This window comes from Coenobita brevimanus, chromosome 74 (assembly GCF_032717465.1).
Source record: "Coenobita brevimanus isolate Jiangsu-jjx chromosome 74, ASM3271746v2, whole genome shotgun sequence".
Taxonomy (NCBI): Eukaryota; Metazoa; Arthropoda; class Malacostraca; order Decapoda; family Coenobitidae; genus Coenobita; species Coenobita brevimanus.
This window is the reverse complement of record NC_137027.1, coordinates 2,672,089-2,687,577: the sequence shown is the minus strand read 5'-3', so window position 1 is coordinate 2,687,577 and position 15,489 is coordinate 2,672,089. Positions and strand designations below refer to the sequence as shown.

The following is a 15,489-nucleotide window of genomic DNA, read 5'->3' as shown; positions in this document are numbered from 1 at the left end:
AAGGCCTGGAGGGGCTGGGTTTACAATGGAAGAGTTGAGAGGTAGGATGGGACTGGAGTGTATTGGTGTTGTGATGAGGAGAGGTAGATTGAGGTGGTTTGGACATGTGGAGAGGATGGGGGATGATAATTGGGTGAGGAAGGTGAGAAGTGTTAATATTGGGGGTGGGGTTATGAGGGGTAGACCGAGAAAGACATGGGACGAGGTCATTAAGTGTGACCTTAGGGTTAAGGGACTGAACAGGGAGGCTGCAATGGATCGTGCAGCGTGGAGAGCCACCATTAGGTGACCAAGGCCAACACAAGCAAGCATGTTGGAGCCTTTAAAAACGAAAACGAAAACGTGCAGGGGGGGGGGGAATGATACCCGTCTATGCCGGCAAATGTTAATATTTTTTTTTCTGAATAAATGGGCTTAATACATCAATATAAGATCCCTGGCACTAATGAAAATACTCACCAAAGCCAAAAAGTTGGTTGAATTGAGTCGGGTTGGTGCCACACAACCTCTGAAATATTCAAGGTTACTGAGAGAGCAAAGAGGCTGTGAGCTTGTGAAGAATGTTGGCTGCCTCCCACGGTCCTAAATCAGTGTTGTAAGTGTAGTGGAGAAATGTCTGAAGTTAGCGAGATACTTTATTACCTTCCATTTTACTTCGGTTGCTTGCAGTGACTTCTCAGTGCTGCAGGACGTAGATCTACATCGCTGGCGTTTTAGAGGGGGATGTATAACAACATCCCTAGTACGGTACAGGTTAAAGTATCAGTTTTTGTGTCAATATTGTAAACTGGGTGTGAGGACTGGCAGTACAATATTACCTCCATCCCATGCCAATTACTGGAAGGAGTCAGGTGCCTCACTGGATTGGAGGATGTTAACCCCTTCGCGCATCATGACACAAAACAAGTCAAAACGGTGTTAGTCTGAAGAGGAACCGATGACGCACTGTGACGCACTTGCAGTGGCGGTCTGAAGGAATGCCAATTAAGCACTTCTGGACAAAAATATTCACCAAAAATTATGTTTTAGAATGAAGTGCGTCAATATTTGGTGCATCATAGGGGACGGTGTCTAATTCCAGGCCCTCTCTCTTAAATACTCGGCATTCTCTTGGTTTTTAGTTTGGGAGGGCGGGGGCACTCACGATTTTTGGTGATTTACCTGAAAACTATTTGTTGTATCAGAATCCCAACAACACCATGTGAAAGCTCATGAAATTCAGCATCTAGATATATGCTTAGCTCTTGCATCATGCTGGGAAAATTTTGTGCTACATTGTAGTGCAGTTATTTTTGTCATTGAACAACAGTATTCTCACCCCATTTTGGTACATTCACAGTACTTTTACACATCAGTTTTGTGTGTTTTTATTAGCTTTTTGTATAAACATTAAGGAAGATGATGGTATACAATTTCTACCATTATAGCCAATTTCTGGGGCAAATTAAATACGTGGGAATGTATTCCTTTGTGCACGAGTCCAGCGTTCTCTCGTGGCATATTCTCTGATCATGTCACACAGACTTACAGAAAACCTACGGTGCACGAGGGGGTTAAGTTATGGTCACCAGTCCTTTACACTGTATTGAAGCAAAGTGTAATGTCAGTCTGTCTATCTATCTATAGCCAGAATGCCATAATCCTGTCAGGGGTGGCTGTGTGGTTTTTAATTAATTGTTTTACAGAGAAGGGCGCTATCCCTCCGCTGACCCACTTGTTGACATGTATGGAACATGTATTGGTTGATTATATGGGTACCACCCAGCATTTTAAATGGTTTCCTGGCTTACAGGAAACCATTAGAAATATCACTCAGTGTATACCTGAAAAGGAAAGAAGATTAATGAATGGATGAGAAATAGGGGCGTGGAAGAAGTTGAGAGGCGGAAGAGAGAGTTATATGTAGAAAGAAAGAGAGAGGTGAAAAGATTAGTAAGAGAGAGTAAGAAGAGAGTGGATGAGGAATTTGGAAGGAATTTGAGTGTAAAGTGGAGGGACTGTAAGAAAATGTTCTGGAAAGAGGTGAAAAGAGTAAGACAGGGTGGAAGTGAAGTTAGCAGGGGAGTGAAAGATAAAAATGGTAGATTACTAGTGGAGAAGGGAGAAAAAGTGAGCAGATGGAGAGAACACTTTAAGGAATTGTTGAACGTGGAGGATGGAAGTAATGCGAGTATATGTGGCTGGGGAATGGCTGGAAGAAGGAGGGAGGTGAGAAGACAGGAAGAAATCAGTAGGATGGAAGTTGTGGAAGCAATGAAGAAAGTTAAATCAGGGAAAGCCCCAGGAATTGATGGAGTGTGTGGTGAAATGCTGAAGCATGGGGGAGAGATAGTAGTAGAATGGATGTGGAAGATGTGCAGATTGGCCTGGGAGGAAGGTAGAGTCCCGGAGGATTGGAAGTCAAGTATAATTATTCCCTTGTACAAAGGAAAAGGGGAAAAAGAAGTGTGTGGTAATCATAGGGGCATTTGTCTTCTTAGTATAATAGGAAAAGTATATGGTAGGATACTTATTGACAGAGTTAGAGAAAGAACAGAGAAATTAGTTGGAGAAGAACAGGGAGGCTTTAGGAAGGGAAGAGGTTGTGTAGATCAGATATTCATTCTCAGATCTTTAGTGGAAAAGTTTCTAGAGAAGGGAAAGAAGTTGTATGCGGCTTTCATGGATTTGGAGAAAGCATATGACAGGGTGGATAGACTAGGATTGTGGAAAGTGTTAAGAATATATGGAATAGATGGGAAGTTGTTGAATGCTGTGAAGAGTATGTACGATGGTGCGAAGGCTGCAGTGCGTGTGGATGGTGAACTAAGTGAATTTTTCTCATTGAAAGTTGGGTTGAAACAGGGATGTGTCATGTCTCCATGGTTGTTCAATCTGTACATGGATGGGGTAATAAAAGAGGTACAAGGTAGGGTAGTGGATGTTGGAGTGGCCCTGGTGAGAGAGGATAGTGTTTGGAAACTTCCTGTACTGTTGTTTGCAGATGATACCGTGTTGTTGAGTGAAGACGAAGGGGAGCTGCAAGGCTTGGTGGATGAGTTTGAGAGAGTGTGTAAGAAACGGAATCTAAAGGTGAATGTAGGGAAGAGTAAAGTGATGGTCTTTGAGAGAGGTGAAGTCAGTGAATGTACAGCGAGGTTGGATGGTGAGGAATTGGAAAATGTGAGTACGTTTAAGTACTTGGGTACTGTGATGAGTAAGGATGGAGGTTTGGAGGGTGAAGTGCTTGAAAGGGTACAGCAGGGAAGAAAGGTTGCTGGTTCTTTGAAAGCAGTGATAAGAAACAGGGAAGTGAGCATGGAAGTGAAAAAGTTACTACATGACAGTATTGTGATACCAACTCTAACGTACGGAAGTGAAGCTTGGACGTTGTTGGAAGGACACAAGTCAAGAGTGAGAGCCGTGGAAATGAGTTATTTAAGAGGAGCCTGTGGAGTCACATGGAGAGACAGGCTGACGAATGAGGATATAAAGGAGCGTTGTGGTATTGATGTGGATGTGATAGGAAGTGTTATGAGGAACACACTGTGGTGGTTTGGCCATGTGGAGAGGATGGAGGGTGAAAGACTGACGAAGAGAGTGTATGTGAGTGAGGTGGAGGGGGAAAGAGGGAGGGGGAGGCCGAGGATGAGATGGAGAGATGGGGTGGAGAGGTATTGAGTTGGGAGCAGGGGAGTGAAATGGCGGGGGACAGGGCGACTTGGAGGCGATTTGTTTGTGGCCACCCCAAACGGGATTGAGGCGTCTGGCAATAGATAGATAGATAGATAGACAGGAAAGATGGGAGGTATAGGAAGAGAGGAGAGCAGACACAGAAAAAGAATGAAAAAGGTGAAGGAAGAAGTAAGCAGCACTACATCAGGTGACTGGATGATGGGTTGCCAGCACCTTCAACCAAGGTGTAATGTGATCTTTCTGAATGAATGATTAGTAGTCAAGAGGAGGTGTTGAATGTGGTTTTGTGAAGTTCCAGCAGCATATGTTTAAAGGAATTGTTCCTCTTGACTAACTGTATGTGAAGATAAGGTGTAAATCAGAAATGTACTAAGGTTTGAGATGAGGTTGAAGAAAGAGTTGCTGAGGCAACGATATAGCTGGCTGCATGAACATCTGTCCACTCATTCCTTGTCCCCTGACAGGAGATTGGTGGACTTCAGGAGTCAGTTAGATTCATTTTCAGATGAGCCTGGGGCCATAACAACAGCTGATAGTTCTAACTTCTTACTTCTTGATAACTATTGACCAGTGATGAATTTGATGTACTGTATGCAGTGTGACACATCACTTAATTGCTGCTTACTGTGATGCTTCGATAATCTTTCTTGAATGTTTAAGCTGGAAATATATATAATTTACATACATACATCATCTAATCGTGTGTTGCCCCGTGAGGAGTGTAGGAGCCCTGGGCTCGGCAAGTTGGTCCTGTCATTTAAGATGAGATTGACCAGCCTCATTCATCCCTGAGTGGCATTACATGAGCAATAAACCCCAACAACCCCTTCGATATAAACCAACATTGGCACTATCTGGTTGGAGTTCCTTATTTACCCACTAAACCACCAGGTGCCATAGTTTGGTTATATGGTTACTACCCAGCATAGTACATGGTTTCTTGGTGTACAGAAAAGCATTTGGCTTGTCACTCAGTATTGAGTCACTTGTAGGCAGAAGGAAGAAGAAAGAAAGAAGGAAAGAAAGACATAAGAGGAAAGAAGAAAGAGAGGAAAGGGCAGCCACCTGAGAGCAGCACTGCATCGAGTGGGTGGATGGTGAGCATCCCCACCTACCACAAATATATATATATATCAGAAACCATTACTATTGCACTTTCTCTCAGTATGCAAAATAATTTGATATATCAGATGCACAGATGGGTTTGAAACTCATGCTGATAAAAGTCCAAGTACTATATACTGTATTACCCTTTTATCAATTTATGTTGCGAGAGTTATTACAAAATAAGGTATGTTTAAATGGTAATGAGCTGGTTCTTCAAGTGACCTTGGACTAAATTGTGGTAGGTGGGGGCACTCACCATCCACTCACTTGATGTAGTGCTGCTTAGGTGCCTGCCCTTTCCCCTCTTTCTTCTTTCATTCTTTCCTCTTCTGTCTTTCTTTCCTTCATTCTTTCCTCTTCCTTCTGCCTAGGGGTGACTCTACTCTGAGTGTCAAGCCAAATGGTTTCCTGTTCACCAGGAAACCATTTACTATGCTGGGTGATAACCATGTAACCAAATTATGGCGCTTGGTGGTTTCATGGGTATTTAAGGTGCTCCAGTCGGATTGAGCCGGTGCAGGTTTGTATCCAAAAGGTAGTTGGGGTTGATTGCTCACATAATGCCACCCAGGGATGAGTGTGGCTGGTCACTCTCATCTTAAATGTCAAGACCAATTGGCCTAGCCCTGGGTTTCTATGCTTCTCATGGGGCAATACAGGATTAGATGATGAATGATTGAAATGAATGGACCTAATATTTGCACTGGTAATGAGAGATTTACTCTTTTAGCACTGTTATTTCAGTAAGTTAGTCCCCCTCACTATGATGCATTTTTTATTTTACTCCAAGAGCTATCTGGTGATTGTACTGTATTTTAATTATTTTTTACTGGACGTGCTGTTGATGGTCTGTCCAATTTTGTACTTTCTATTTCCCTGATTTTGGGATCCTACCTCATTGCATCCTTATGTGAGGAAAAAAGGTCAGGACACTGATGATTGTTGACTACCTCTTGGTGTGAAGAGGTTTGAAAGAAATTACATTTGCTTCTTCACTATGAGAGGTCATTACTTGAGTAAACTTAACAGAATAGACCTACCTTCATAATCTGATACAGTACGCCCATTGTATATCTTCCTCAGAGAGCACTTGTTCCGCAAGGCCATTGCGGCCATGCAGTACTGTGGTGGGGTGCCCAAGGGAGCGGCTGAGTCAGAAGGAGCCATCAGCAAGTCTTCACAGTGAGTTTTACCTTTCAGTATTTTGTTGAAACACTAAGACATTTATAAGAGGGTGATGTAGAGGAACACTTTAAAAGACAGAATTTTATTCCTGGCTGGTTTCTCTAAAGAAACTCATTGGAGAAACCAGTGAGGAGCAAGGTTTTGTCCTTAATAGTATGTCTGTTCATCACCATCCTTTCATTCTTTACCGTCAGTGGGGTTTACGTTTATATCAAGAAATAATTGATCATGCTACAGTAGTTTCTGTTGGGCTTTTGCATTTAAGAAACCACTGATCTTGCTAGTATCTGTTGGGCTTTTCACATGATGGCAGCTCGTGATGTGTATTGATCGTGACCCATTTATCTCCTCCATTCTCATTCCTGGAGATCTCCATGCAGGACCATATCCCACATCTTCTTCAGTATGCCACTTTGCATTCTTTGCTCCACTTTTATACTGTAGCTGTGACTCTCTTTTCAGCATGTCCAAATAATTCAGCATGCCATCTGTCATTATCTCTCAAATATTTCTTGTGCTACATTTCTCTTTCAGCACACTGTTCTCATTTCTGTTACTCAGTGATGCTGTATTCATCCATTTTAACATCCTTATTTCACTGCATCCCAGTCTGCTTGTGTCCTTTTCTCTTACAGATCATCTCACATCCATGCAGCATAACACATCTCTCACATATTTTATAGAGTAGCTGTGGCATGGAAAGAAAGCCCCTTTTAGTCAGGAGAGGGAATAGTTCCTTAAACTTCTTATTCTAGCAGTGGCACTAGCTTACGGTCCTCGAATCATTCTTAACATGTCCTCTGAGTAACAGGTTCTTCACTTATTCCAAGTTGTTGTCACCCAGACATCTCTTTCCTATCTGTCATTTACATCCCAGATACCCCTTAGTAATTCATATTGAAAACATCTTATGTTCAGTCTATCTCTGCCACCACTGTATCGTGTTGACCCATCTTTTACAGTCTGTATGTAGGGTATAAGTTCTCCCAGCCCCCTTTTTACACACAGCTTAGGCCACATACCTTGTTCCACAAATTATTAACCTCATACATACTGACTGAGACCTTTGTTTTATTAGTATTGACTATAAAATCTATGTGCTTTCATGCTGTCCCATCCCATCATGGTTCCCCCTCTCAAACTCCTGTCTGGCATCCGATGAGCTTTCAGCAGTCAAAACTAAATCATCAGCATACAAAAGCTCTCAGCATAGCTCACCTCTAAACTTTCTTGACAATGCTTCAGTGTTTTGTTTTGTTTCGTTTTTTGAAGGCACCAACATGCTTGCGAGTGTCGGCCTTGGTCACCTAATGATGGGTCTCTATGCTGCTCGATCTCTGGCAGCTTCCTTATTTGGTCCCTTATCCTTGATGTCACACTCAGTGACCTCATCCCAGGTCTTTTTCGGCCTACCTCTTGCTACCCTACCCTTAACATTAACACTTCTCACTTTCTGCACTCAGTTATCATCCCCCATCCTTTCCACATGCCAAACCTTCTCAATCTACCTCTCCTTATCACAACACCAATAAACTCCAGTCCCATTCTTCCTTTCAACTCTTCCATCGTAAACCTAGCCCCTCCAGGCATTGCACTCATGGAAGCACTGCACATCCACCTAATCTCTGCCATTTCTCTACATTTGGGCCTGCGAATATCCACTTCCTTTACTGCCCAGGTCTCACTACCATACAGCATTACACTTCTAATGCAGTGCTTCAGGTGCTAAGTTAAACAGCTGGAACTCAGCTCAGAACCCTGATGCACCCCAACAATGACCAAGAATTCCGTGCATAACTCTCTACTCACTCTCAGATATAGTTAAATAATTTTTACTGTAAAATTACCACCAACCTGATGATCCATTCTTCAAAATAATATGTAACTTTCTCATAGCCCATATTACTACACCCTTATGGTTACTGTATATCAAATGCCTTCTCCACATCTGCAAAAATGCAGTACAACATTACATTCTCTCTAAGGTATTTCTCTTGCAGCAGTCAAACAGTGAATATTGCATCATTCATGTCCCTGCCCGACATAAAACCAATCTGCATCTCATTAATATTGATTTTGCTTTCTCTCTTTTCATGTGCTCCATGTCCCTTTTCATAATCTTCAATGTTTGATGTAACTGCTTCAGCACTCTGTACTGCATTTACCTCTAGTCATCACATCACCTTTACCTTTATACACATTCCTAGTCACACTCTTCAATCGGAGCTCAGATACTGAATACTTACTACCACATTTATCAATTCAAGTTCCATCCTTCCATCCATCATCCAGTCCTATATTGCACAGGAGTGTGGGATAGGCAAGTTGGTCCTGACATTTAAGATGAAAGTGACCAACCTCATTCATCCCTGAGTGGCATTACATGAGCAGCAAACCCCAACCATCCCTTGGATATAAACCTACTCAGGCTCAGTCTGATTGGAGTGTCTTAATTACCCACTAAACCATGAGGTGCCATAATTTGGTGATATGGTTACCACCTACCATAGTAAATGGCTTCTTGGTGTACAGGAAACCACTTGGCCTATCACTCAATGTAGAGTCACCCATAGGCAGAAGGAAGTGGAAAGAATGAAGGAAAGAAAGACAGAAGAGGGAGTGTAAAGTCATCCGTAGGCAGAAGGAAGAGGAAAGAATGAAGGAAAGAAAGTCAGAAGAGGAAGGAAGGAAGAGAGGAAGGGCAGACACCCAGGGCAGCACTGCATTGCATGTGACTAATATTTTCACACCAGGATTTCCACCAGCTTTGAGCCATTGTTTTACTATTTCTAGGGTATCCATCACTTAACCCATGTTTATCCTTCTCATTGTGATCCTGCTTGCCTCCTCTTTAATCTCAGGAAATTGGCCTTGCACATGTTCAGCGTTGCTAAGATCCTCCCAGAGCCAGTGAGAAGCAGAGAATTACAAAGGTCTGAACCATGCGCATGGCCCACTTCACTGAGCACTCTTGACTTTTTTTATATTTTTATACTTAACTTTCCTCTTCTTGTTGGTTTATTCTCTCTATCTATATAAGGGGGATATATTCACCATGATGGAATGACGTAATCCGAGTACATATGTAGTGCAGTAACGCTCATGGTACAGTAATCCCCTGTTTATCTATCATAATTCAGCTAAAGTGTCATGGGGTAGAAGTTGTGGAAGCAATGAAGAAAGTCAAATTGGGGAAAGCCCCAGGAATTGATGGAGTGTGTGGTGAAATGCTGAAGCATGGGGGAGAGATAGTAGCAGACTAGATGTGGAAGATGTGCAGATTGGCCTGGGAGGAAGGTAGAGTCCCAGAGGATTGGAAGTCAGGTATAATTATTCCCTTGTACAAAGGAAAAGGGGAAAAAGAAGTGTGTGGTAATCATAGTGATATTTGTCTTCTTAGTGTAGTAGGAAAAGTGTGTGGTAGGATACTTATTGACAGAGTTAGGGATATAACGGAGGAATTAGTTAGAGAAGAACAGGGAGGCTTTAGGAAGGGAAGAGGTTGTGTAGATCAGATATTCATCCTTAGATCTTTAGTGGAAAAGTTTCTAGAGAAGGGAAAGAAGTTGTATGCGGCCTTCATGGACTTGGAGAAAGCATATGACAGGGTGGATAGACAAGGATTGTGGAAAGTATTAAGAATATATGGAGTAGATGGGAAGTTGTTGAATACTGTGAAGAGTATGTATGATGGTGCTAGGGCTGCAGTGCATGTGGATGGTGAACTGAGTGAATTTTTCTCTTTGAAGGTTGGGTTGAAACAGGGATGTGTCATGTCTCCATGGTTATTATCTGTACTTGGATGGGGTAATAAAAGAGATACAAGGTAGGTCAGTGGATGTTGGAGTGGCTCTAGTGAGAGAGGGTGGTGTTTGGAAACTCCCTGTTCTGTTGTTTGCAGATGATACCGTGTTGTTAAGTGAAGACCAAGGGGAGCTGCAAGGCTTGGTGGATGAGTTTGGGAGAGTGTGTAAGAAATGGAATCTAAAGGTGAATGTAGGAAAGAGTAAAGTGATGGTCTTTGAGAGATGTGAAGTCAGTGCATGTACAGTGAGGTTGGATGTTGAGGAAATGGAAAATGTGAGTACGTTTAAGGACTTGGGGAGTGCGATGAATAAGGATGGAAGTTTGGAGGGTGAAGTGCTTGAAAGGGTACAACAAGGAAGAAAGGTTGCTGGTTCCTTGAAAGTAGTGATAAGAAACAGGGAAGTGAACATGGAAGTGAAAAAGTTACTATATGACAGTATTGTGATACCAACTCTAACATATGGAAGTGAAGCTTGGACGTTGTTGGAAGGACACAAGTCAAGAGTGAGAGCAGTGGAAATGAGTTATTTAAGAGGAGCCTGTGGAGTCACATGGAAAGACAGGCTGACAAATGAGGATATAAAGGAGCGTCTTGGTGTGGATGTGGATGTGATAGGAATCGTTAGGAGGAACACACTGAGGTGGTTTGGCCTTGTGGAGAGGATGGAGGGTGAGAGACTGACAAGGAGAGTGTATGTGAGTGAGGTGGAGGGGGGGAGAGGGAGGGGGAGGCCAAGGATGATATGGAGGGATGGAGTGGAGAGGTATATGAGAGAGGGGGGTGTGAGTTGGGAGCAGGGCGGTGAAATGGCAGGGGACAGGGTGATGTGGAGGCGATTTGTTTGTGGCAACCCCATACTGGATTAAGGCGTCTGGCAATAGATATATAGATAGAGAATGAGATGTATAGATGGAAATAAACAGAGCCAAAAGCAGGCAACCAGCGATGTAAGTTACGTAACACAAAGGAGACAGGCTGGCATCAGATGCATGCATTTTACATTAACATTTAATAGTTTCCGCAGAAGGAGCTACAGGCTGTAAGATTGCTTGACGCTTTATTAAACGCGAGAGTAAAATACATAAATGGATATGAGCAGAGCCGACAGCTGTTACTTAACACAAAAGACACAGGGTAGCACCACATGCATGCATATTTATGTAAACATATAATATTGTCCACAGAGGAAGTACAGGCACCAAATATATTTTGTTATAAACAAAAGTGATGGTATCTAGGGCTGGTGGTGGTACTGTAAAAAAAGAGGGAGAGTGGCCATGTGCGATTTGACGAAAGGGTGTGGGTAGTAATTCCATCTTGCACAGTGTCTGTAATAAGTGGGTGCTTAAGAGATGTAGTGGTATTAGAGGTAGACTGTGAGATAATACTGATTTCACGTGTGCAGTGTGTCGGGGAGAGGATGTGGAGATTGTTAGGTGTGAAAGGATTGAACTTACTAGTGAGTCTCTTTAGTGTGTGGAAGAGTTTTGTTATTTGGGAGATTGTTATGTGCTGGAGGTGGGGCGGAGCTAGCTCTGTGGCTAGAGTGAGGAGTGGTTGGAAGATGTTCAGGGAGGTGTTGTCTCTCTTGACATTGAGAGGGCTCTCCCTCCATGTTAAGGGATCTTTGTATACAGCATGTGTTAGAAGTGTGATGCTGTATGGTAGTGAGACCTGGGCAGTAAAGGAAGAGGATATTCACAGGCTGAAACCCACAGAAATGACAGTGATTAGGTGGATGTGCAGTGCATCTGTGAGTGTGACACCTGGGGGCATGGGGGCTAGGTTTATGATGGAAGAGTTGGGGAGAAGGATGGGACTGGAGTGTATTGGCAGATTGAGGTGGTTTGGACATGTGGAGAGGATGGGGGATGATAATTAGATGCAGAAAATGAGAAGTGTTAATATTGGAGGTAGAGTTGCGAGAGGTAGACCAAAGAAGACTTGGGACGAGGTCATTGAGTGTGACCTCAGGAATAAGGGACTAAATAGGGAAGCTGCCAGACATCGAGCAGCATGGAGAGTCACCATCAGGTGACCAAGGCCAATGCATTCAAGCATGTTGGAGCCTTCAAAAATGAAACAAAATGAAATGATTCATTAAAAGTGAGATTGAGATGCATAGATGAATATGAGTATAACTGAAAGCAGGCGACCAACTGCATAAGTTATGTGACACAAAGGAGAGAGGCTGCCAAATGCATGCATACATTATTTATGTAAACATTTTATTATTTTCCACAAAATGCCTGCATGCACACAGCACAAGTGCGAGCAGCATAAGCCCCTCCAAAAGCTCTGGTGTGGCAACAAAGCCGCAAACTCCTTGACAAAACATGTACCAATGCCAGGCTGAGGTGGAGCGGGCAGCAGTTTTTGTTTTGATGAAACATCATGTTTGCACATGGGTATCATGGGTGTTATGAGGAGTGGTGGGTGGATCGAAAAATTCAGTTCACTTCAGCTCTGTCGTTTAATGCCAGCCAGAGTTTTTGCTTTGTCAGATAATAATATATGTTAGATAATGCAGTGTCAGATAAATGGGGGATTACATAGTGGTACCAGCTGAGAGAAAAAAATCTCTTTCTGCTGACAAAATTACTGGCTTTTTGAAATATGGAATATCAAAGATTATTTATTTCACTTTTGATGACACATAGTCCTGTTAATATAAGAGGTGCCTCTTTGATGAAGAAAATGTGCTGGCAGTAACCAGAGAAGAAATAAAATACAGTATCTTTGAAGAAGATTTTGCCACACTGTTAATTACCGGGTAACTTATAAACATTCCTTAAACTCGTGTAACTATCATGATCTTTGTCGATCTGTATGTACAGTATTTACTTTTTATATTTTGTGGGATTATGGTGATATTGACTTGTTGACTCTAGGCAGTCATATCTGGGAATACTGTGATGTGAAATGGATATGTGGAATATGTATTGTATGTGGTAGATTAATATTGTCCCAGAAAACAGCATTCAGGGAGTGAGGTGCTTCTTTTGTGACATTTTTGAGTTTGTAGACAGTCACATGCTAGATAATGTGCTAAATTGGTATCTTATATTTTCAGAGTTGTCGTTATTCTTCATTGTTGTAACATCAGGTTTCACTGTACGGTATTGTCAGTCAGTAACACCAGTAGGAATTGCACTTGTGTATATAATAGAGTGCAGAAACCTAACTTGGTGTCTCTACACATCAGAGGGAGTAACATGCAAGTGGCTGTCAGCATTTTTCATATTGCTTGCTCGTATATTTTGTATGACTTTTGTAAAGCCACAGTAACAGAACCTCGTCAGGTAATTAACACCATCAGCCCAAGTGCATAATTTTCTTTTTTTATTGCTGCTTCTAGTTGTAATTATTGATATAATGGAAGACATTTTGAATGGGAGGGGTTAGATATAACTTTCATGAGCCCCTTTACTACTTCACTCTACTGTACTGTATAGGGACTCTTCCTAAGCTACCATAATTAAGAGCAACTGACAGTAGCAAGAATTAAAATATGAAGAAAGGATTACTTTGAATTAAAATTTCTTGTGCCTTATACAGTATGTGGTTATTGAGGAAGATTTACAATGAAAGATACTGTTGATGAAATGTGTCTCATGATAAAGTAGCTTCTTGAAATGAGAGCTACACCCATTTTACTTTAACATGGCCAAAATTTGTCATCTCTTTATCTTTAATATTGAGTTGTAGCAATAGATTAACACTGGATTATGATGCTAACCATGAAGAAATGCTACATAAAGGGTGTAAAACCACAGTATTGTCTTATTTTGCCACCAATGAATGTGAAATAAGCTCCAAAAGGATGGAAGTCTGGGCCTAGTTAAGGTAAAAGGACTATAGTACCCTGTATTTTTATAGCCACAGTTCTTAGTACTGTACTGTACTGTTCTGAATTTTCTTTCTTCTCACCATTTACAGATAATGTGTGTCTTGGAGAATATATTTTGTTTACTGTTTATATGCCTACTGTATTTGTTTGACAGTGCTTTGCCTCATGTGAGTAATAATGTGTTTGTTTTGTCCTCCGTCATCTTAGCTATATGGAGCAGATCATTATGCCTCCCACGTAAGTAATTTCACCTTGTTCTGTTTGTGGTGCACGGTTGTGTATTAAAGCCTTACCCCCTCTGATCACATGGTGGTGGATGAACACTGTGAACTGTGTCCACTTTAACTTGGCCTAAAATTACTATCTCTCCATCTTAAATGCTGAGCCATAACAGGATGTAGAGCTAGTTTTGTCTTATTTTCCCACTGAGCTATGGGAAGTAAGGTGCAAGAGGATAAAAGTCCCTGCCAAGTTAAGGTGTATGAACAGCTGAGCACTGTAATAAATATGGGCTTCTATAATAGTTTTGGACACCTTATGGCAGGCTATGTTTGATGGGTTCCAGTATTACTTAGTTTCCACTCTTTCAGTTATTATTATTCTTACCACTACTGCTGCTAATACTAGTACTATTATTGTTATCATCATGATCATGATCATCATCTTCATCCTTCAGACCTCCTTTCCTACCCTCCCTAGGGAAGAGTGAGGAGTAGCAATGCCCAGACAGCCAAAGTTTGCCTAATTCAATGAGCCATGCTTCCATTCACTCATCATTCAGGCCCTCAAATTCCTGGCTCCATCTGATAGGCCCCTCCAAATTTTACCACGTTCTGTAGCTTATTATTATTATTATTATTATTATTATTATTATTATTATTATTATTATTTAATGAGAGAGGGCAATGTTTAGAAACTCATTGTACTGTAGTTTGGAGATGGTACTGCATAGTTAAGTGAAGACGAAGGGGAACTGCAAGACTTGGAAGAGTGTAAGAAATGGAATCTAAAGGATGAATGTAGGGAAGAGTAAAGTTATGGCCTTTGAGACAAATGAAATCAGTGGATGTACAGTGATGTTGGATGATGAGGAAATGCAAAATGTAGATGCATTTAAATACTTGGGTAGTGTGATGAGTATGGATGGAAGTTTGGATGGAGGGTGAAGTGGTTGAAAGGGTACAACAAGGAAGAATGGTTACTGGTAGAGTCCCGGAGGAATGGAAGTCAGGTATAATTATTCCCTTGTACAAAGGAAAAGGGGAAAAAGAAGTGTGTGGTAATCATAGCGGCATTTGTCTTCTTAGTATAATAGGAAAAGTGTATGGTAGGATACTTATTGACAGAGTTGGAGAAAGAACAGAGAAATTAGTTGGAGAAGAACAGGGGAGGCTTTAGGAAGGGAAGAGGTTGTGTAGATCAGATATTCATTCTTAGATCTTTAGTGGAAAAGTTTCTAGAGAAGGGAAAGAAGTTGTATACGGCTTTCATGGATTTGGAGAAAGCATATGACAGGGTGGATAGACAAGGATTGTGGAAAATGTTAAGAATATATGGAGTAGATGGGAAGTTGTTGAATGCTGTGAAGAGTATGTACGATGGTGCGAAGGCTGCAGTGCGTGTGGATGGTGAACTAAGTGAATTTTTCTCTCTGAAAGTTGGGTTGAAGCAGAGATGTGTTATGTCTCCATGGTTGTTCAATCTGTACATGGATGGGGTAATAAAAGAGGTACAAGGTAGGGTAGTGGATGTTGGAGTGGCCCTGGTGAGACAGGATAGTGTTTGGAAACTCCCTGTACTGTTGTTTGCAGATGATACTGTGTTGTTGAGTGAAGACGAAGGGGAGCTGCAAGGCTTGGTGGAT

The 15,489-nt window shown here is 41.8% G+C and overlaps 1 protein-coding gene across 1 annotated transcript in view; it reads left to right on the top strand.

The window, feature by feature from the left end:
- Positions 1-15,489, top strand: part of Ctr1A (Copper transporter 1A) — a 32,137-nt gene that overhangs the window by 868 nt on the left and 15,780 nt on the right. The window contains exons 2-3 of the mRNA XM_080278746.1: positions 5,866-5,964; positions 13,833-13,862. Coding sequence (XP_080134872.1) covers positions 5,866-5,964; positions 13,833-13,862 — 129 coding nt within the window. The remainder of the gene's footprint in view (positions 1-5,865; positions 5,965-13,832; positions 13,863-15,489) is intronic.